The sequence below is a fragment of the Populus trichocarpa genome, chromosome 7 (genome assembly GCF_000002775.5).
Source record: "Populus trichocarpa isolate Nisqually-1 chromosome 7, P.trichocarpa_v4.1, whole genome shotgun sequence".
NCBI classification, from domain to species: Eukaryota; Viridiplantae; Streptophyta; class Magnoliopsida; order Malpighiales; family Salicaceae; genus Populus; species Populus trichocarpa.
Genome location: NC_037291.2, coordinates 11,550,263 through 11,572,044, shown reverse-complemented (window position 1 = coordinate 11,572,044; position 21,782 = coordinate 11,550,263). Strand labels below are relative to the sequence as shown.

Below are 21,782 nucleotides of genomic sequence, written 5' to 3'. Positions count from 1 at the left end.
TGTATGGTGTAATTATCCGAAATATATAATTTTTTTTTACACTAGTCCTTTCTTATTATACAGTTATAACATAAACTCAACCTTATTTTTTAAAAAAAAAATAGACATCTCAAAATTAATATTGTTTTTTTTTTTTTTTTCCTTTCGACAGCAACACATTTGTCCCAAGACAACAAATGCTCGGAAATGATAACTAGTGCATTAACAATTTTCGGTAATTTTAGAGAACCATCTAATCTAAAGCAACACAAAAATCGAACACCAAATAACATAATTGAGGTTACCATGTTTCGGAGAATCAATATTAGTCCAGTATCTCAGACCATATAAAAAAAATTATTTATTTATCTTTAAAATTTGAAACAAAAAAAAATTACAAATAATTGTAGAGAAATAAGCATTGAATCCAAATGTAAATGTAAAATACTATTTTCATCAAATTTAAGAAATAAATTGCTAAGAAAATTAATTTCGTTTAAGACTCGTAAGAGAAAAGGAATATTAGTTTTTTTAAAAAAAATATAGCATAAGATTTATATTCTTAACATTGTAATGCTAAAAGCATAATTTTAATGAAATATTCCTAAGAACTTTCAATTTCTATTTTATTTACCATTTTTTCCCTTGAAATTCACCAAGAAGAGTCCTTTTCTAAAGGTGGCAAGAATCTAAACATTACCATCTACACGTACCATGTGAATCTGTTGAAAGGAAAAAAGATTTGCATAAAAACACTTGAGAACCACAAAGTTAAACCAAAACATCATCGCATGATCATCATATTTTTACAGAAAATAAGGTTGGATTGATATATTCAAAGACAGGTGCTTAATTACACTGACTGACCTAAAAATACAAACCAGACATAGAAACTCCTCCATGGCCAAGCAAGGAAAAAAAGTACCAGCTAGACCAAAAATAGAAAGAGACGACCCTACTCTTACATATTAACAGCATAATAAATAAAAACTTCTAAAACTGACCGACTCCCCCCCTAGCAGCACTTCTGCAAATGCTAAAAAACTTCATTGCAGAAGCTACTGAAAGACACCTAAAAAAGAGAAAGAAATAAAAGGAAACAAAGATTACATAATAATAATTTAGAACTTAGATAGATGACCAGTCAATCTCAACTGAAGGATACTTCTCCAAACCAAAATTCTCAAACTCGTCCCATTGTAAAGAATCAGAGAAAAAGAAAGAAATCTCAGATTCTGGTGAAGAAGAACCAGCCAATGACTCATCAGATAGAGCTGGTGAGGGTGATGGGATCTCCACTTTAAATTCCTCAACTCCGAGATTCTCGAACTCCCTTTTCAATTCTCCTTGCAAAGAACAATCATCTTCAATTTTCACCTGCAAAGGAGCTGAAACGGTCTTCTTTGAATCAGAAACAGAACAGGGTTCCCCTGTTTCCCCCTGTTTTTGCAAACCCAGGCTCTGACAAATTGCTTGCAACTTCGCATCAACAGAGGAATGGAGAGGCTTGTAGTCACCAAATTCACCAGACACATGAGCTCCTTGGTGGCGAAGATGTGGAAAGTTGAGCCTGGCAAATTCTCCTCTCAGCTTATAAGCAGCCTTATCATAAGCCAAAGCTGCCTCCTCAGCTGTGTCAAAAGTGCCAAGCCAGAGTCTTGTTCTGTTCTTTGGAAGTCTAATCTCAGCAACCCATTTTCCCCAATGTCTCTGCCTCACTCCTCTATAAAGCTTTGTTGGCTTTGGAGGAGGAGAAGCAGATTGTTGTTTCATAGGGACAGGTTTTGGAGCCAAGAAATTGCTAGTCCTTTGGTTATGGACTAACTGTGATGTGGGAGCATGATTTGCCATTTGCTGCTGCTGCTGCTGCTGCTGCTGCTGTTGGAGGTGGATTTTGGCTTGGATTTGAAGGATTTGTGAAGGGGTAAGGTGGTTCAGCCCAATTGGACCTGTTTGCTCAAAACCCATTTGGTTATAACCCGAGAACCCATTAGAAAACATCTGGGTGCTCGTTGGAGTGTAAAAGTTAAGGTCCAAGTTGGGATGTGAAGTGACTGGGAAGCAATTGTTGTGATAGCAAGAAGGATAAGAAGAGAAAGAATAAGAAGAAGTTGAAGGAGATTGTGAAGAATAAGAAGTAGAAGCTGGTGATGGTGAAGCACTTTTCATAAAAGGTTCAAGTGCTTCCATGAGTTCTCCTCTACAAGGATCTGAAAAAACTGGTACTGTAGTGTTGTAGATATCTATAGCTGCTGCCATACCTGTTAATTAGTACTTGAAACAAAACTAAAGACTGGCAAAATTACAAGTGTTGAAAACAAAAGAAAAAAAACCCAGATAATAGAAGAGGTTTTTTTTGCACAAAAACCAACCTTGAGGGACCAAAAACAAACCCTTCAAGTTGATGAAATTAGAAAAAGCTAAGAAACAGAGGATAAAGAAAATCAACCTGGATCTGTATTCTGAATCACCTGGCTTTCACCCTTTTCAAGGGTTTGCTTGTTTTCTTTTCTAAAACAAAGATTTCAGCTTTAAAATCACCAAAACAGAAGAAGCAAGCCCCGAATTAGATTTTCTTTGAAAGACAGACGATTGACAGAAAGGGGTACACAGGGAAGCGGGTTATTAGAGGGGGGGATTGAATTGAAGAAGATAAAAGATGATTTATATATATATATATATATATATAAGAAACTGCTGAAAAAATCAAGATTTTAGCACTCTTTTCTTTGTGGCCTCACTCTGTAGTGTGTTTACACTCTTTGCATTTCTTGACCTCTCCCTATCTCTGCTTATATAGCCCTCCAGCCCATGGTTTCACCTTTGGTTTTCTAATAAATTTCTAAATTCTAACCACTCTTTTATCGATTCTTTATTTTTTGTGTTTTTTTATTGCACAAGTCACAACGTTAGTCGTCAACTTCCAAATACCTCAATTCGATGTAGAATGTCCAATGGGTGGATGACACGTAGGTAAATGTTGAAACTTAGTGATTGGCAGGTGTTTATGAATGAGCAGTTGCCTTACACGTGTTTGCCTTGGATTTGGTAAGAATTTAGTTGAAAGATAATGGGCTCATCGGTTATCTTGCTCTTGTGGAGGTTTATGGGGGTTTTGTCCTTACTATTGTTGCCGCACCCTCTGCTCTGCCACGTCAAATTTATAAAAAACAATTGTGCGCATGTGTTTGGGTACTAGCACGAAAATAAGAAAATCGTGGACAGAAATTAACATTTTGATATTGCGCAATTAATGTTTTATTAATGATCAAGTTCCAAGGGGTTAATATATATATATATATATGAAAAAAAAAATTTGATGTTATATATATAAAATAAATTTGATGTGAAAGGATTTAGATAAGTAAGTATAACATCAAATTTATTTTATATATATATATAAAATTGTGTATGCACAATTTCTAGTTAAAGGAGCTAGATTTAAATAGTGCTAAAATAATATAGATGTAAACTCACATGCATTATGGATAGTAACAATAAGAGGGGGGGATTTTTAGACTTTTCATTACAACAAGTGCTTAAAAAAAGGATGTTTAGACTTTTCATTACAATTAGCATAGGAAAATAATAAAAATGCTCTTAGCAAGCAAAAAATAGTAAACTGATTTTCATGGGCTATTTTATCTTTTACACATAATTATTAACATGTGTTACACCTGGTAGCGCATATAATGTCTTATGAAGGTTAGTGGTTGATATTTTTTGTGTGGTTGAAATCGTATCGGCGGCCCTCCATATTAAAGTAGCACGTGTAGCAAAATGATCTCCAATTTAATGTCGGTAGACTTTGTTTTTTTTATCTTTCCACCTTAATTTCTACATGGCCACCCTAGATTTTTAAAGTACCTTTTTAATTTGTTTTTCCTTCATATTTGGTTCATGTTTTTCTGATTATTATATTTTTTTTTTATTTTTGATGGTTTATAAAATTAGATTTTTTTTCAATTTCATCCTCTTTAAATGTTTATATGTCAGATTTGATCCTTATTTTTTTATTGCTATTTGTTTTATTTTATATAATTTTTATAATTGCAATTCATTTTGCTATCATAACCTTTTTAATTTATATATTTTTTGTGATTTCATCATCTGGCATTAGACTGGTTGGAAATAGAACTTCTTGATTGAACTCAAATTTGGAGTTTCACAGGTTATAAGTTGAAAGACTAACCTAAATTTAGAGAATTCGTTCGGGTTTGCTTGGTTTTTTTAAAAAAAAAATTAATTTTTTCCAGTCTTATTTTTCAGCATTTATTTATTTCTTAAATTTGGTCTTCATTTTTTAATCGAACCTGAGATTAATTGATACATGATCAAGGACTAACTGAGAGGAGAATAAGGGAGAGAAAAGGAATGAGGTAGATTGTCCAACTGGTTAATTCATTGTGATCTTGTCTATTACCTAGATTGTTAATTTAACGGATCAACATGGACCAATAAAATGTATCACCACCTTTTCATTTCATTCCCTAAATCTTTTTAGTAATATTTTTAGTATGAATTAATTTTTTTTCTCCGGATTATTATATCATGTATGATCTCAAATAAAAAACTGTGTGAATGATAATCATTTTTCTAAAATCAAATCAAATATTTATCACTAAGTAGATTAAATTAATACCCATAAAATAATATATATTGTAAAAATAACATCAATAAAAAAAATGAAAAAAAGAGAAACACATAATTAAACTCCGATGCAACTTCGTGGAAAGTTAAATGCATCATTCTTATCCAAACCAACACATTACATCAAATGGGGTATTTAATTTAATATGGTCATTATTACTAAATCCATTGTTAGATTATGATAATTACATATGACCCGATAGATTAATAATTACATTAGTTTGATTGGGTAGCGCGTGCTAAAGTTGATTTTTTTGTGTTACCCATGCTTTGATAAAATAATAATTATAATAAACTTAAGCATGATTAATTCTTTGATTTTAGATAAAGAAACCAACCATGGTTAAAGCTTGGTAATTTGATGTGGTGGGGGCGTGATAATCATGTGACAAAGGGATCCTTTGCCGCAGCAGTTAAACTATTATTTTATTATTTTTAAAAAATAATTTGCTTTAAATTATTTAATTATATTTTTTATTATTTTGATATGATAATAAAAAAAATTAAAAAATATTATTTTAATATATTTTTAAATAAAAAAATATTTTAAAAAACACTTTCTATAATTATTCTAAATACCCCAGAGTGAGAGATGGACAAAGAATAGTCAATTGCGGCGCCCCATGCATCCACACGGAATTTATAAGAGGATGGAAATGGAATTGGATTCTAGAGTTTCTCACGCATGCCTATGATCTAAGTCTAGTTAAAGAAACCATAGTTTATATATATAATTCTTGACCTTATATACTAAAACCAAGATCTTATTTAGTAATTAAGAGTTTACTATAAAAAAAATATCATCTTAATTATTATGTTTTATTACTATTTTATTAATATATTATAGATAATAATTATTTTCACAACTGAAATCTTAATTAGTAATAAAGCATTAATCACTTGTTTTCGATAACCTATATACTTGGTAATAATTATTTGGTGCGCAAGAGATAACAATTATTTGCACAAGTATATTTGAGTCATTTTATCTCTTTTTTACTAATTAAGATCGATAATAATTGTTAAGATAATAACTATTTGTACAAGCATATAAGGTTACATATTAGATAGTAGTTATTGCGTGTTGTGGAATTTTTCAAAAAAATCAAGCGAATAATATTTTATTTTATTGTGATTATAGGTTATTTGAGTAATTTTATCTCTAACCTATAAACTTTTATTCATACATACAATTCTATAAACTAATACTCAATGATTTTTCAATTTTTAATACAACTTCTATCTCATTTGTAAGAGACCTATCATTTATGTCTTGCATAGAAATTATATATAAGAATATCTATTGTAATTGTAACTTCCGGTAAAAAAAAACATGTATTGAATTGATTGATTGTAAACCTTAATAGTTTGGTTTTGTGTGCGTTGCCTATTATAAAAACAAAAATACTGGAATTTTTTTAGAGAATAGAAAGCATCGTTATTTTGAATAATTTAACTTATATATAAAAAAACTTACATTCTTAATCATTTACTATAATACATTTCTATTTTCTCTTGAGGTATAATCAATTTTAATAATATTTTTGTTGAGATCACAGTTTCAGTCCTAAGAGGTTAGAGAATGGAGTTTTTTTAGTAGATGTCTTATGGGCGGTCGCCGAATAAACTTTTCAAATTGTAAGATTTGAACCAGCACTCCACTTGTACTTATTGAAAACTTTCTAAAATCTCGAGGCTCCAACCACGTTCGTGGAGTTGTCATACACATAACTCGAGTTTTTTCACCTTACTAAATCCATGGGCAAGTAGAAGGAAATCCTCCTTTGACTCGAAGTGATCAAATTACTGTATAGACTTTCCTATGTAAAGAAGGATTGCTGATGCACTGGTGGAGCAAGTGTGCCAACGACCGTGAGAAAGTTTGTGATACATATCATTCCAATAGTGCATTGATAATCTACATTTAAAAGTGATTAGGGATGTCAATAACCCGACTCTTGAAAGAACAAACGATGGTTTTTTTATCAGATTCCCATAAAAGGTGCCACTGATGAGATTCGAGTTTACCAAGATGATATCTCGAATAAACGGTTTATCTCTTGATTCTAAAGATCTGATATGTTCTCTCTAACCAAGATGGCTCATGAATCATACCAAGATGGCTCATGAATCATACTTGATACTTGTAAAAGATCTTTTTTTGTATATTTAGGGACTCCCAGATTACTTAAATGAGTATTGTTTGAGAGAAAATACATTTATATTTGAAAGAAGAATTCTTATAGTAGATATGCAATATGAAGTTCAAAAATTAAACCTGCCATGATTTTAGCCATCTTTTTTATAGCCCACGTGGCTTGTCTCTTTCTGAAAGGAAGGGGTCAAAGTGCAAGTAGAATATTTATGACTCGTCAGAGTAAAATATCTTTGACTTATGACCTAATCATGGAGCCTAGGATTTATTGAGTTAAAAGGAGCATGGATTCAATGCTTGACCGAGTAAATAGAAGGTAAGTTAGATAACTTGCCAGATCCAGTTATATATGAGCTCAATGTTTGAATGAGCTTAAGGATGGTGGTAAGTGTAGCTTGCAAGAACTAAGAACTGAGCTCGTGAATGGCGGGTCTGACAACTCGTAAGGTTTAGATATGTCATAGTTTAGTACTTGATTGAGTTCAAAAATACTAGATTAGCATCCTATTTTTGTTCATTTATTAAAAAAGAGAATCCAGGTAAAAAAAAAAAAAGAAGAAGAACCCATCATCCATAATTAATAATAACATTCCAGTAAAAACTAGGAGTCTACGCAAGAATCCACCTTCTTCCTTCATTGAATGAAATATGAAAATAAAAATATTTTTTTAGTCTTGGGACACTATATTAAGCTAACCATGGTTAGTTTCTCAAGTCAAAAACGTTGAGAAATGAGAGGGATGTGTGTGATGCGCCAAAAAGATTGGCTTTAAGGTAGCGTAAGATGTAAGCCAAATGATTCGTTCATCGTGTGGGACCCACGATATGTACAACGGGGGCCTACGTTGACGATGTTACACGTCATTTCCTACGTGGACATCACTTTGAAGCCAAGCAAGGTAGAAAGTACCCATCTCTCTCGTACCTGTCTTGTATCCAACTCTAGTGGTTAATATAGAAGTGATGTGGCTCCACGGTTGCAAGATGCAAAGCTTTCTTGCATTAATTTCATGGTATAGTTTTAATTAATTATATTTTAAATTTATTTTTTTAGAAATTATTAATTTTAATTTTATAAATTTTAAGATTATTAAAAATTTAATTTTAAAATTTACATGGTTATTAATTTTAAAATTTAAAAGATTAATCGAACTGATCCGAGCACACATTAATAAATTAAAAAAAAAAAAACTTCCCATGACTTGGGTGGCAAATAAAGTCCCAAGAAAACACAGAGTCCTTTACGCATTCTTTATGTCTTTGCAAATTGGTGAGCTACAGAGACTTACAGTTAGAACGGTACAAAAAGAGAGCGTCGCTTTAATTAAAATGGTTTATTTGATGAAGCAAGCAAGGCTCAACATCAAATAAATAGCCCAATGCTGCTTTCTTCCTTTTCTAGCTTAGGATCTTAATTAATAATAGAAAGGATAAAGCTTTGGGGATTGCCAGATAATGATGTTTTCTGCTAACCCTTCCATTCATTTCTTAAAGCTTGCTGTAAACTGGACGTACACGGTTATATATATATTAGGTTTATCTATATATCTGAATCTCTCATTCTTTAATACAAATACTTGATGATGAAGGAATTTCAGAGTGGATTTTTCTTTTTTTAAAAAAAAAAACCTAATTATCAAAAATTAGAAAAAAAAAAAACACACACACACAAGGATTCTTGACAAGGGTGCATGAACCTTGTCGAGAAGAGACAAGAAAAGAAAAGAAAATTTAATGTGAACACGTTGGGGGAAGACGTGAAGATCCGTTTGAGGTAGAAAAGGTGTCATCTGGTGACGGCGACTCCTGACTTGTTACCCCCTCCACTCTACAGTCCACCTCTCCGACCTCTCAAAAGCTACTTTCTTTTTTCTTTTTTCTTTTGTCTTTTTCAAACTTCTTTTCTAGTGTTTCAAAAATGTATTTATTTTAAAAAGTATTAAATTTATTTTTTAATATTTTTTAATGATTTTGTTGAATTAAAAAAATATTTAATATATTCCCAAACAAAAAATACATTATACATCACAATATCAAATACATATTTTGTTTCTCTTAAATAATAATAAAAATATCGAGCCACATGGAAGTCACCTTGTATTTTGAAGTCATGTTTAAATATATTTTTGGTAATCATGTTATTTTTGTAAAAATATATTTTTTTAATTTTTATATTAGTATATCAAAATAAAATATTAATTTAATTTTTTTAAGTGAACAGTAATTCGAAAAAGTTTGAAAAGCTTATTAATTAAATAAATGAATCTCCAGTTTGGTATATGAAAGTTTATAGGAATTTTCTGATTTATTTAATATGCAAAAACTAACTCAATCATTAAAAATAAATAATAAAAAAAAAACATCTTCGTGTAGTTTTGTTCGAATATTCGTTTTCCTATTAAAAAACACATGCCCTGACCGAAATAAAATGTTAAATGGTTCTCCCAAGGGCCACATAAAGTGGGTTCTTCATGTGATACACTCGAAGTTTGCCCATCATGTGTCTAGATTCCTTACCTGTAATTTTTCTCTATAGTTTTCATTTTTCTTTAATTTATCAAGTCTTTTTTTTATTTTATTTCTAGAAGTATCATACTAAGGCTACGTTTGTTTTATGAAAAATAGTTTCCGGAAAACCATTTTCTAAACTTTCCCGTATTTGTTTGCCATTAGAAAAGTTGATCAACGAAAAATACTTTCCGGTCAACAGAAAACACTTTCCGATCAAAGAAAAATTTAGCTTGGTTTCCAGGAAAGTGTTTTTCTTTTATTTTGGATGGAAAACATTTTCCAGAAGTTGTGAAAATTTTAGAAATGTCATATTATTTGCTGATTATATCAAATTTGGTCTTCAAACTTTTGATTGCTATATATATTTTTTTTTGAATATTTGTTTTTCAATTTCATCCCTTAGAATTTAATTTTTATATTAACTTTGTTCCTTATTTTTATAATTTTTATTTGCTTTTCCCTTATCATTTTTTAATTGAAATTTTTTATCTATCAAATTTGGTCCTCATTCTTTTGATTGCTACTTATTTTATTTGAAATAATTTATGAAATGTTAATTATTATTACTTTAATTTCTTCATCTTTCAATTTTTTTTATTTTTAGATTTGATCTCTATTATTTTGATTATTATTTATTTTATTTGAGATAATTTATGAAATTATATTTTTTTTTCAATTTCATTCTCATTCAACTTTTTAATTTGTAAGATTTGTTCCTCATTATTTTAATAAACTTAAAAAAAATAAAACATTAATAAGTTATTTTCTAACTCATTTTCCATGACATAATCAAATACTGGAAATTGTTTTCCAACTTATTTTCTATTACACTACCAAACATCAAAAAATAATTTATTTTTCTGAGATTTATTTTCTAAAAAAAATTACTTTATAGCAAACAAACAAATTAATATAAGAAAACAGTTAAAATAAAGGTTTTCTTTTCTTTATTCTCTTCAATTGTTGCCTCGTTTTGTGTTCCAGTTTACTTTTATTTAAAACGTTGACGTATATGCATGTATAGAATTTTAATGAACTAAACCACTCATGTAACTTTGTCTTGAAAAAAAGTAATTTGCTCCAAAATAATCGAACAACCTCCTTAATTAGTTCAATTGTGATGGAACTTCACAAGGGGATCCATTTGTTCAAATATACAGATAGCGTCAAGGATCTAATTGAATAAATATTTTCGATGTTAGGGACCAAGTTATAACATTTGAAAGTTGAGGATTAAAATGTAATTTGACCATCTCTAAGACTCTAACCTCCACCTAGGTTTCTGGGTCTGAATCGGGTCATAGCTGACCAGGTAAAAACATGTAACTTTTTGACATGATATCTTTCTATTTTCCTCGAATCAATTCACTGGTGACATAGAAAACAATGTTTGAGGGAGCAATATCATTAATACATACTAAAGGAGCTCTTCTTTTTATATAATTCATCATCTCATGATTAAAGTAGTGATTTTTTTATAATTTTAATTTGGTCATTGAATTTTTATTTTGCACAATTTAGCCCTTTTCAATCTAAATTAGCACCCGATTGTATATTTTTTAGGAGGGAGTGTTGGATTGAAAAACAAAGGACTAAAATGAAAAATATGGATAAAACATGTGGTGGAATTGAAATTTGTTTAAAAAGTTTATTTTAGTTCCTCTTATTTTTTAGCTATTAGATAATCACTCCCTTTAATTTTTTAAAATCTGATTTTGATACCGAGCTTCATTTTTTTTTTTAATTTTTTTATGGGAGGAGAGAGAGAAACTCATTAGATTCTGACATAGAGAGAAAGTTGTCATTACTGACAATTCTAGCTATCAAAACGATCAATTTTTGTGTCAAATGGTTCTATATCATATGATAATGAGAGTTAAGATTGTGTGTTTTTCTTACCTTAAAAGTGTTTAAAAAAATATATTTGAGCTAAGAAAGATTTTTGGTTTTGAATTGATTTTGGGTTTTGAGGCAGTTTTTTAGTTTGACAAGGTTTCTAAAGTGTTTTACTAGGTTTTTTTTGGTAAGAAATGGGTTAACAATGGATTTGTTGGTGAAAACATTACGAACCCCATTTTTTCGGCCACCAATATGGGGATTCCTAGATGATGCACTATCTTTTTTATTTTTAATTAATTGGCATAGATGACTTGTCTTTCGTCCCATTGACTTAAAAAAAAAATTAAAGGTTCACGCGCAAGATTTTTTGATGTGCTAGGCGCTTGGCCTGGCTTACGAGACCCAGTAACGTCCGGGCCTCATTCTTTTTTTAAAAAATTGATGTTTTTTAATTAAAACCTTTTCTTATGTCATTTTCAAAATAATTTTATAGTTTAAAATAATTTGATGTTTCTTATGATTTTTTTATATAAATTAAATTTATTTTTAAAAATAAAAAATATTTATTTTTTATAAGATTTTTAATATGTGTAGCCTTGCATAATATTTTTTTTTATTTTATTCAATAAATTTTATGCATATGTCAATTTTTATTATAAATTTTTGTGAAATGTTTTTGTCTAATTTTAACCCTCATAATTTTTTCATGTATAATATTTTTAGTCTAATGATTCAGGTCACGGGTTTAGAAAGTGAATAGAAGTTGATATTTTTATATTAATTTTTGTTATTGCCTCGTTAATTTCTATATATTCTATTCACATAATTGAGAAGAAATGTGTCTCTCTTGTGTATAGTAAGATTCTATTAACATTAAACTCTTTATTATTCTTTTTTACGAAAATAAATGTACGGATAAGTTGACTTCTGAGAAGAATATAATCAAAGAGACCATGACACCCGAAGTTTTAATTTTAGTCTCAAATTTTCCAAAACTTATCATTGGATTTAAGGATTATTTCACACACAAAAACAAATTCTACGCCCACCAAAATAATAATAGCAGTAATCATGATTCTAATATAATTATTTTGGGATTTATCATTAGGTTTAAGAATTATTTCAAAATTTATGATCATTGGTTTATTTTATTATTAAATATATCCAAATATAATTCATACTAAGCACAACATTCTTAAAACCATAATTCTATCCCTTTTTGTCTTTATCGAGATCAAAATTAGGGTAATTCCACTCAACTCTCTTGAGAGTACTTTAGATTGAGAACCAATACCATATATACTAGAAATAAATAGTAATTTGATACAAGACTATGGAATTGCTGATGAATATTATAAAACCTTAATGCTCGACTATAAAATCGCAAGACCCGGCCTCTAATGGTGACTCGGATCGCCACACTTGAAAAAAACACCGATCACAACTCATAAAAAAATATATCGACTCATTTTTGTAAGTGATTTTTTTCCATGCTCCGTCGCAATCTCAGAACAATTTCAGGCCACCAACATACACACGTCGCAGATATACACATAGTTGAACCAGTTGACTATTACAAATGTCAACCTCATTGTATCACCAATAATTGTCAAAGATAATCGTAAAGAAATCAGCTGGCTGAAACGTGGCACGCCCAGACGCACATAAGAGATTTGAATGATAGGGTTTTGATCTGTGTAGCACCATAGTTGTTTTCAAGTAGTAGAATCTTATCACCGGAATCTGTCCACTAACCCTAGAACCTTTTGACCTTGAGAACCGGCACTACACATCCCCCACCTGCCAAGGAAATAGCTGCAATTATTGGAACTTAAACTTGGGCAATTGACCAATCTTCATTAAAGGAACAGAAAGATGCTCCTCTAATCTTAAAATATACATAAAAAAGTCAAAGCAGCCTCTCATAATACTTATCGAAATGATGAGTTGTGTTTGCTTATTGACGAATACATAGTGTTGAATACACAAGCATGGCTTCACCCAAGAACTAGCATGTGTGCATCACTTGGATAGAATAAAATAACAGCAAACAGCATCCATAGTTAGTCAATAGAATTCGTAGCCTTGACTGCCTTCATTGCAACTCACGGCTGATCATTACAAGAAGCAAAAAATTAGGCACTAAACCATAAATCAGCAGCCTACCAAAGTTTAGAAAATGTGATATCATTTGGTTAAGAAACGAAACCAAATGAATCTGTAATAACATGGTAAGAAGCATCTCTAAAATGAAGAAAAAACCACAGCACGAAAAAACACTTTTGAATTGACTAAAACCAACCCAAGGAAATCAAACTCAGAACAACTACCAGGTCAATTCCGTAGGCTATGAAAAACTGGCCATGAAAAGGATCCATATTGGACTAATAGGAAGAGAAAGAGACAAGCAAGATGGAATAGTTGAAAAAAAAAAATTGCCATCTCCCCCAAAATGGAGAAAAAAGCTGTCCAACTGTAGGACTTCTAGAACAAATACAAGACTATGACTTAGTCCAGTCTTTCGTGACATGGTTACTGCCTCCTGATACAAAACTAAGGCAACGCCGCGATGGTTCCTCCCATGTAAACTGATTTTGCAACGTTCATTTCAACCTATCTTCCCTGAGCAGCCATACAGCTTTACATTTGACTGTTTAGCAGCAGCATGCCTCATAGGTCTAAACTCGCTCCGCTGCAAAATTTATCGCTGACCATTAAAATTTGAAATTTGCTCCTCATTCACAATTTGCACCTAAGAATATTCTTGCTCGTAATCATCAACTAAAATTACTTACAGAAACCCTAATTGATAGTAGGAGAAATCAGATTCTCGCCTATTATGCAGGCAGAAAGCATCTGCAAGAGATGTCCCACCCAAAAAATTCCATCTTTATAGTTTTTTCCCCAATATCATGGCGCACCTGTTTCCATAACCTAGTTTAGCCTACTAGAAAATCAGCGTTCTTCTGTCCCACAATAGCTATCCAATTACAAATAATAAAAACAATTAAGAAAGTGAGGTTAGCTAGTTTAGAGCTTGAAATAATACCTCACTCAGGCTAAGTGATAATATCAGTATTATGGCAATTAATGGTGCAACAGCTCCAAGGTCACTATTGCTCATCAGTTCACATAAAAATCAAATATAGCTGACACGCGCAGCCCTGAAAACAGGAAAACTCCAGCCCTGACTCGTTAAAAAAACTTCGCTTAAGAAAACATACATTGTTCTCTGAATTATGTCGATATCTGACCATGATCTCCGTCAGTAATACGTTAAAAAATGATTAAATGCCTTTCTAGATAACCCGGCTAAGTTCTTGTACAGTCAACACACTATACCAAGATCCAACCTTGAATAATTGGAGTTTCTATGTAGGAAATCAACCTTGAGGTTTCGAGTTTAAAAAATTGCAAAAAAGGAGAAGAAAAAGAAAAGAAAAGGTCCAACATATTATAACGAGCACTAGTTATTTGGTAATAACAGTATCAGAACCCACCATAAAAGCAGCGAACAAGCTTGATTGCACACCTAAAACCAAACCATTAAGAATTCCTACGTTAAAACAAAACTATTTTATTCTATTTTGCATAAACTAAGATTATTTCAAGGCATGATATCTTCAAATAGAATCTCATTACAATTCCCATGCTCCTGCACTACAAAAAGCTTTTTCATTCTCTTTTGATAGAACTATAGAAGAAGCCTGGGAAAACTAGTCCAATCACAATTTCCTAAACCGATTATGAACAAGTATATCATACCAAAAAATTTCTATGATGTACAAAAGTCTAATGACTGGTTATCTAGCTATCCAAGACTGACTATATTGCCAAATCACATCCACAACAGAGCAATTTGATTATCCACGTCTTCATTTCACCAAAAGCACATAGAAACACAACCTATTCTAATAAAAGGTGAAGACTTTTATTTATGCTTTCATTTGTTGTGCAAGGACTTAGTCCCCTAAAAGTCAAGAAGGCTAATCACTATAAGAACTAACAGTACAAGAAAAACAGAGACCTTGAGCACACCAATATGAACAAGTTTTGTATGACCTGGAGCCTGACAAAGGGGTAAAAATCTCAAGCCATAAGCATTGTTAAGAAATCCATCCACTCAGCAATAAGCAAACCGGAAAAAGACCTTGAGCACACCAATATGACAACCACCATAAAAAGAGGTATCTGAAAAGCAGAGATTTTACTCTCTATCACGTTAGTTTTTGCTCATGCAGAAAGTAACTGCAACAACAGATCGTACAAATGGTGCAGATATAAAATACATTTTTAATGACAATAGTAAACATTGGAGAACTTCTCTAGACAATCCAAGATCACGCAAAAATGCATGGGTACATTACATGTACTGTATGCTGAAATCACAAGAACTATAGTGACAAGACAGCCTAAAATCACCAAATGCATCAGAAGTACCCTAAAGTGTGTCTGAAGGCATTCCAGTGATCCTCTCCAGATCAATCTTGCAGTTGTCCCTCAAATCTTTTAGTGTCACATATCCAGTTTGCTGCAAGGAAGATTTGAGATTCAGATCAAAATTCACAGTTCATGATAAGAAGAGTAATCAAAATAAGTGAGCATTGATTTGAAACTCTAGCAGAGCCACCCCAACTAATAAATAAAAAAGCAGGCAGATACGATATAGAGGGTTTCAAGGAAAGACTTGTGGCAAGCAAATTGAATTGGGAATCCTAATGATGAACCAGGGGCAAGGGTTCAAATTTTCCATCGTGAGAAATGTAATCTAACAAAGCAGTAAAAATTACACTCACAAGCTGGCTGCTTTCATTGGCAAACATGTCTTCCATGTGTCGAAAAAGAGACCTCCAGTGATCAGTGAGGTCAGATTCTAAGTTCAAGGATTTGTTGGAGTTTACTTGGCTATGAATGTCTGTCTGCTTTCCCCTGGAATATTTATTAACCAAGATTCCCGCTTCCTTCTGACTCTTCTTCAATGCTGAGAGGAAATGGAAATCACAAGAGCTCAACAACCAGAAAAGCCACACCATCATCAAAGCATTGCATTTTTAAGAAATGTAAATGGCAGTTCTTGCAGTAATTGGTTTGTTCTCAACAAGCATACCAGATTGTCGACCTTTGATGTCCTGGTAATATAGGTCCGACCAAATATAAGCAGCTGATTGAAGATTGCAAAACAAAACACTCTATTTAGATACATATATGAGCAGTACATTTTTGTAATCAATAGCAACCATAGAAATTACAACAAAAGCAGGGCTTTCAATTACCTTTCAAGCAAAAAGAACAAGAGCAAGCTTTGAGCATGTCAGCACCTGCATTTAGATTGGCACAAACATCACCCTTGAGTGTTGTGCACTTTTCCAACTCAAATGATTTCAAACCCTGTGAATTGGGCAACCTCGACCACTCAACAGAACCACATTTGTCACTAGCTAATCTACCAACTCCAGAAACAATGTCATCACTTGTAGAAGCACCACCAACTAACCCTTGAACTACTGGATTGATCAGCATAACATTGGAAGTGACTTTCCCTTCATCATCACTATCTTTCACGCACAGCCCAGAGCTTGTATACATTGAACCACTAGATGCACAACTAACTTCCCCAACACTTTGTGTTCCCGTACCGCTGCTCTTAACTAAATCAACACTACCATCAATCAAATTAGATGTTTCCTTAATATCACTAGGCCTATCTGCGACAACAGACACAACAGCTACATTGTCCTTTGAGGCACGAGTCTTGCTACTTGTAGTCAATGAATCGCAAACTTTCTCATTGCCACTGGCATCTCCAGTTTTGGTTTCGCATTTCTTTTTCACCAGATTTTCAACTCCTAAACAAACTTGTTTTGCAAAAACTGAATCCCCATTTTCACTATACCCACCTCTAGATTTAAGCCCCAAATCATCAGAAATCGATGAAAACCCCCTTTTTTCTGGCAAATTAGTCACATCTCCCAAAGCGGCACGCGGTTTGGAGGTGAAATTATCTCCACTCATCGTTAATCCAACAAAAACAAGAAACAAGTGGAAAATACCCAGAAACGAAATCAACTTCCAAATCACAAAAATTAAAATCCCATTTCAGAAATTCGCTAAAACGACAAAACCCACTTCACCGATTAGCTAAAAACCAACGAAATTTGCAGCGAACCCACTCGAAACCTAAAAAACAAAAACCAAGAAATGAGTTTCAATTCGTCAACATAGATCTACGCAAACAACGCTGAACTTACCAAAAAAGAATACACGTTGTTTTGCAAGATGTTCAATATGGACATATATATTGTGCAAGAATGAGAAAAGAATCTAAAAAAAAATATGGAAAGATTGATGAGAATAGCATGAAGTTGAAAGGAATAGACTGACCTTAAGAAAAAAGAAAGATTAAGTGATTTTTTTTGAAATATTAAAGAGGGAAACTGAATGTAATTAAGATCTGCAAATTTTTGGTTATGGCGTTAGTTTTTCTTTTACTTCTAATTTTAATGAAAAGGTGCAAGTAATTTGGTTGAGGGGAGGCGGGAACCATGTTGAATTCGGGCCCTGACCCTCCCTTTTGAATTATTTAGGCTTTGGAGCGGGCGGGCGGGCGGGAGGGACCATAACCATAGTTGTTGTATTTGTATACTGTATCCAGTGTGAAGCTTTGGAGTTTGGACCTTTGTCACTCAAATCCATCCCAATATTTCTCCTTTCTTTTCATTTTGGTCGTTTTTTTAACCACTACGATACATTTTTGGATCAGTTTCTTGCCTCTTTTTTTTTTTTTTTTTTTTTTTTCCCTTTCAACTTCCATTAATGTGTTTTTAACATAGTTTTTAGACCCGGCCCGGTCCAAGGTCCGGGTTCTAGGTTTTGACCGGGTCACCGGGTTGTCCGGATTAATTTTTTTAAAATCAAAACGACGTCGTTTTAGTAAAAAAAAGTCAACGGATTGTGACCAGGTTTTTGACCGGGTCGCCGGGTTTAAATCAAAACGACATCGTTTTAGTAAAAACAAAAGTCAACGGGTTGTTACCAGGTTTTTGACCGGGTCGCCGGGTCAGCCCGCCGAGTCACACCGGGTTTTTCCTTCTCCTATTTTTTCTTCAACCCGACCTGGTTCCAGCCCTAGGTCGGTCGAGTCCCAGTTCGACCCGCGAGGCCGGTTCGAGTTTCAAAACTATGGTTTTTATGCTTTTTTATATTATTGAAAAAAAAGGATCGATGTTAAGAAAACTTTTTTTCTTATTTTATGTTCGGTCACCTCTTCAACGATCGGAATATAAACCAACAAACGATGCATCATCTGCCACTGCAGACAATGCTTTGTCTACTTTGTTTTATTAAAAAAACATTGGGCAGGCGGTGCATTATCTGCCTATTTAAAAAATGGTGGTCGAGCGCACGAGCCTAGCCGGCCACCTTTGATATTGGCTAGGCGCGCTGTCCCACCTAGTTTCGGGCATCTGACTTTTTTTTTTTTGTTAAGCCTTCATAGTTTTTCTCTTTTATTTTAATTAAATTTCATTAAAATAAATAGATTAATTATATATTAAGGATGTTATTTTTATTAAATATCATTTTATTTTTAGCTATACTATTTTTTATAATATTAACTAGCATTTTTTTGTATAGTCCTTCATGATTTTATTTTGATTTTTTTCTTAAATATCTTTCAATGGATTTCTTGTGCATGTTTTTTTTATTATTATATAATTAAATAAATTATAGACTTTAAAAAATTCACCACGACATAGCACAAGCAAATTATTATTCTTATATTTTTGTAATACATTTGCATTATAATTATCATAACATTTTTTTTATATAAAAACTTGATTCTAATAAGCTTTTGTTTATAAAAAATGAATATTCTGGTGACAAAGATTCTAAAATAAGGAAATATATTTAATAAGATAAAGAGATTATAATTAAAAAGGTATTCTTTTTTTATATATATTTATTCTAATCACTTTTAATTTTTATCAAATAAAGCACGTAGCACACAAAAGTTATATTTTTTTTTTGTTACGAAAAATAGTTTAAAAAAGAAGAAGAAATTACACCATCAAATTATTTTGTTTGGAATCAAACAATGCAACCAAAATTTACTATAATAAAGTAATTAAAATTATACTTAATATATTATTTTATTAGATTCCACTCAATTTAAAATTTATTTTCAATAAGATTGTTACATTTTTTTTATAATAACAATCATTTTATTAATTATTATATATAAAATTGACCTTGTAGAGTTTTTTTTTTCAAGTTTGTAGTCCTGAATATTCTATGAAAATAAAGTTCAAATCATTATAGTTTTCATAAATATTTTATTTTGGTTCCTTTTAAATTTTATTTAATGAACTATGCTATTTATAAAAAAAATTACTTTTTTTTTTTATCAAAACAACAAAAAACTACATAAATCAGAAAAGAGGTTTTGATGAAAAAAATACATTTTCTCTCCATAATGTTATTATTTGGTATCTTTCTTACAAGTATTTTTTTTTATCATTGTATAATTAATTTAAAAAATATTCCAAAATGTTACTTGTGGCAACATTATTTTTTTTTTTAATAAATTCGTGTTAAAATTACTAAAACATAATTTTTTTCTTAAAATTGAATAATTGTATAATTAATTTTTTGACTTGTATTTTTTTTTAATGTATTCAATAAATTTTATGTGTGTTGGTTTGTATTATAAATTTAGGTTAATTAAAACATTTATTAAACACAATTTGGTAATTATCTATGTTGCGATATTAAATATTTTGATTTATATTTATTTCTAAGTTTTTTTCAGAGTTTTTAAACCCGACCCGGTGGTCGACCCGGCTCAAGGCCCGGTTTCCGAGTTTTGACCGGGTCACCAGGTCGCCCGGGTCAATTTTGATTTTTTAAAAAAATCAAAACGACGTCATTTTAGTAAAAAAAAATCAACGGGTTGCAACCGGATCACACCAGGTTTTGACTTCCTCTATTTTTTCTTAAACTCGGTCCGGTTGCAGTCCCGGGCCGGGCCGGGTTTCAAACTATGATTTTTTCAATTTCATTTTTATTTATTGTTGATGATTTTATTTTTCATTTTCTTACAAAATAATTATTGATTTATTTAGCTAGATACGTGTATAAAGTTTTCAATTTATATATGGGTTTTTTCATTTGAAAAAACACGTTGGAAATTTATACATATTATAATTTTTTATTATGTTTGCTCCCTTCATGGTTTTTTTTTTTGTTTTCTTTTCAAGTCATTGCTCTAATAACACAATGCACTTCTTTTGGTTATTAAATTCTTAGATTTTTTTATTCATTTTAAAATATTGACATGAATATTTGTTGACAAAAAAAAAAACAAAACTCATCTCATAGTATGAGTTATTTTTATCTAGTATATAACTAATTCCAACTCTTTTTTTTTCTCTTAAGGCAATCTCTGGCCCAGAGTTGTAGACTTGTTTGACCTTTCCTGCGAACTTCCCCAAGTTTTGCCTTTATAGTTGAGTTGTGAGTGGAAGCAAAAGTAATCCCTAAATTCCTCATGTAGAAGAAAAAAATGTGGCATCCATTGACGATTAATAGGAGCAGATTGTAGCTGATAATGGAATCTGATGCCCTTCGCCCGTCTGCATAAATATTCAATTTTTCTTAGATTGGTCCTTTTTTTTGGTCGAAATCTCATCGATTCTCCAAGTTGGAAGGGCTAAGCAGACAGGCGAGGCATGATTTGTGAAGGGTTCTGAGAGTGATTCTCCAATTTTAGGTATAATAAGTTTCTTTTTTCAGGTTTTGATTCTTCTGCTAGTTTTTCCTAGTTTCTGTACCTTGATGCCGTGAGGGTTTTTTTTTTGTGTTTTTTTATTTAGAAAATGACTTGTATTATTATTAAACTGGAATAGAAGGATTATAAACATCAATAGTACTTAGATATTCTTTATTCTTAAACTTCGAGGACCTCTTCAAGTCTACTTGCGCTTCATCAAGGCTATATAAGATCATGTTTTGCTAAAGAGTATGGTTCTAAGAAGTTATGGATCAATCACAATTGGTTACGTGGATGACCTTGGAAGGAGTATTTCTGACCACTGACTTGGATTTAATTAAGTCCAAAAAGATTCTCGAGTTGCACATAGTGATTGTCGTGATGAAAAAACTCATACTTTTTTTTATTTGAACTGTTGATTTGTGTTTAAATTTTGCTATAAAGTTTTACAGGCAAAGTTCTACAGAGTATTGATTTATTATACTCAGTCAAATTTTAGAATAGCTCTAAATTAAACCAAGAAATTACAGTTCAAATTAGTTTTGTTATTTTTCTCTCCCTTTTTTTTTTTACTTTCTAGTTTGTTTATGATTTTTATTGACCTTTTCCTTTACTTTTAGATTTATTAGTTTCTTTAGATTGATTTTTAAATTTATTTAAAAATTTATAAACTATTAAATAAGTAGATTACTTGAAGAGAAAATATTAAATAATAAAATTTCAAATTAAAGTTTTTGTATCATGATCCCATTCAACAATATTTTGTATCACTTGTGCTTGTTGTCTTTTTTGTATTAATTTTATTTATGTAGTGGAGCCTAATAATTCTTTGTGGTTTATTCTTGTGTGTTACTGAAAAAAAAATATGGCTAGGAGAGGTGG

At 31.4% G+C, this 21,782-nt stretch overlaps 2 protein-coding genes across 4 annotated transcripts; both read right to left on the bottom strand.

The window, feature by feature from the left end:
• Window positions 1–782: 782 nt before the first annotated feature.
• On the bottom strand, window positions 783–2,753 carry LOC7456918 (ethylene-responsive transcription factor RAP2-4). The gene has a single exon (XM_002310538.4). It carries the CDS (start codon window positions 2,236–2,238, stop codon window positions 1,108–1,110), a length of 1,131 nt encoding a protein of 376 aa, XP_002310574.4. The 5' UTR covers window positions 2,239–2,753; the 3' UTR covers window positions 783–1,107.
• Window positions 2,754–12,480: 9,727 nt separating this feature from the next.
• LOC7490224 (uncharacterized) lies at window positions 12,481–17,731 on the bottom strand. Of its 3 annotated transcripts, XM_024605230.2 has the most exons (6): window positions 17,516–17,731; window positions 16,408–17,311; window positions 16,242–16,295; window positions 15,931–16,115; window positions 15,575–15,665; window positions 12,481–12,934 (listed from the first exon to the last, which is right to left on the bottom strand). In XM_024605230.2, exons 2-5 carry the CDS (start codon window positions 17,144–17,146, stop codon window positions 15,576–15,578), a joined length of 1,068 nt encoding a protein of 355 aa, XP_024460998.2. In that variant the 5' UTR covers window positions 17,147–17,311; window positions 17,516–17,731; the 3' UTR covers window positions 12,481–12,934; window position 15,575. The 3 variants fall into 3 exon arrangements, with proteins under 3 accessions (XP_024460998.2, XP_002310575.3, XP_024460997.2); XM_002310539.4 differs by lacking the exon at window positions 12,481–12,934 and having other exon boundaries at window positions 15,325–15,665; XM_024605229.2 differs by lacking the exons at window positions 12,481–12,934; window positions 17,516–17,731 and adding an exon at window positions 17,383–17,507 and having other exon boundaries at window positions 15,325–15,665.
• Window positions 17,732–21,782: the final 4,051 nt, after the last annotated feature.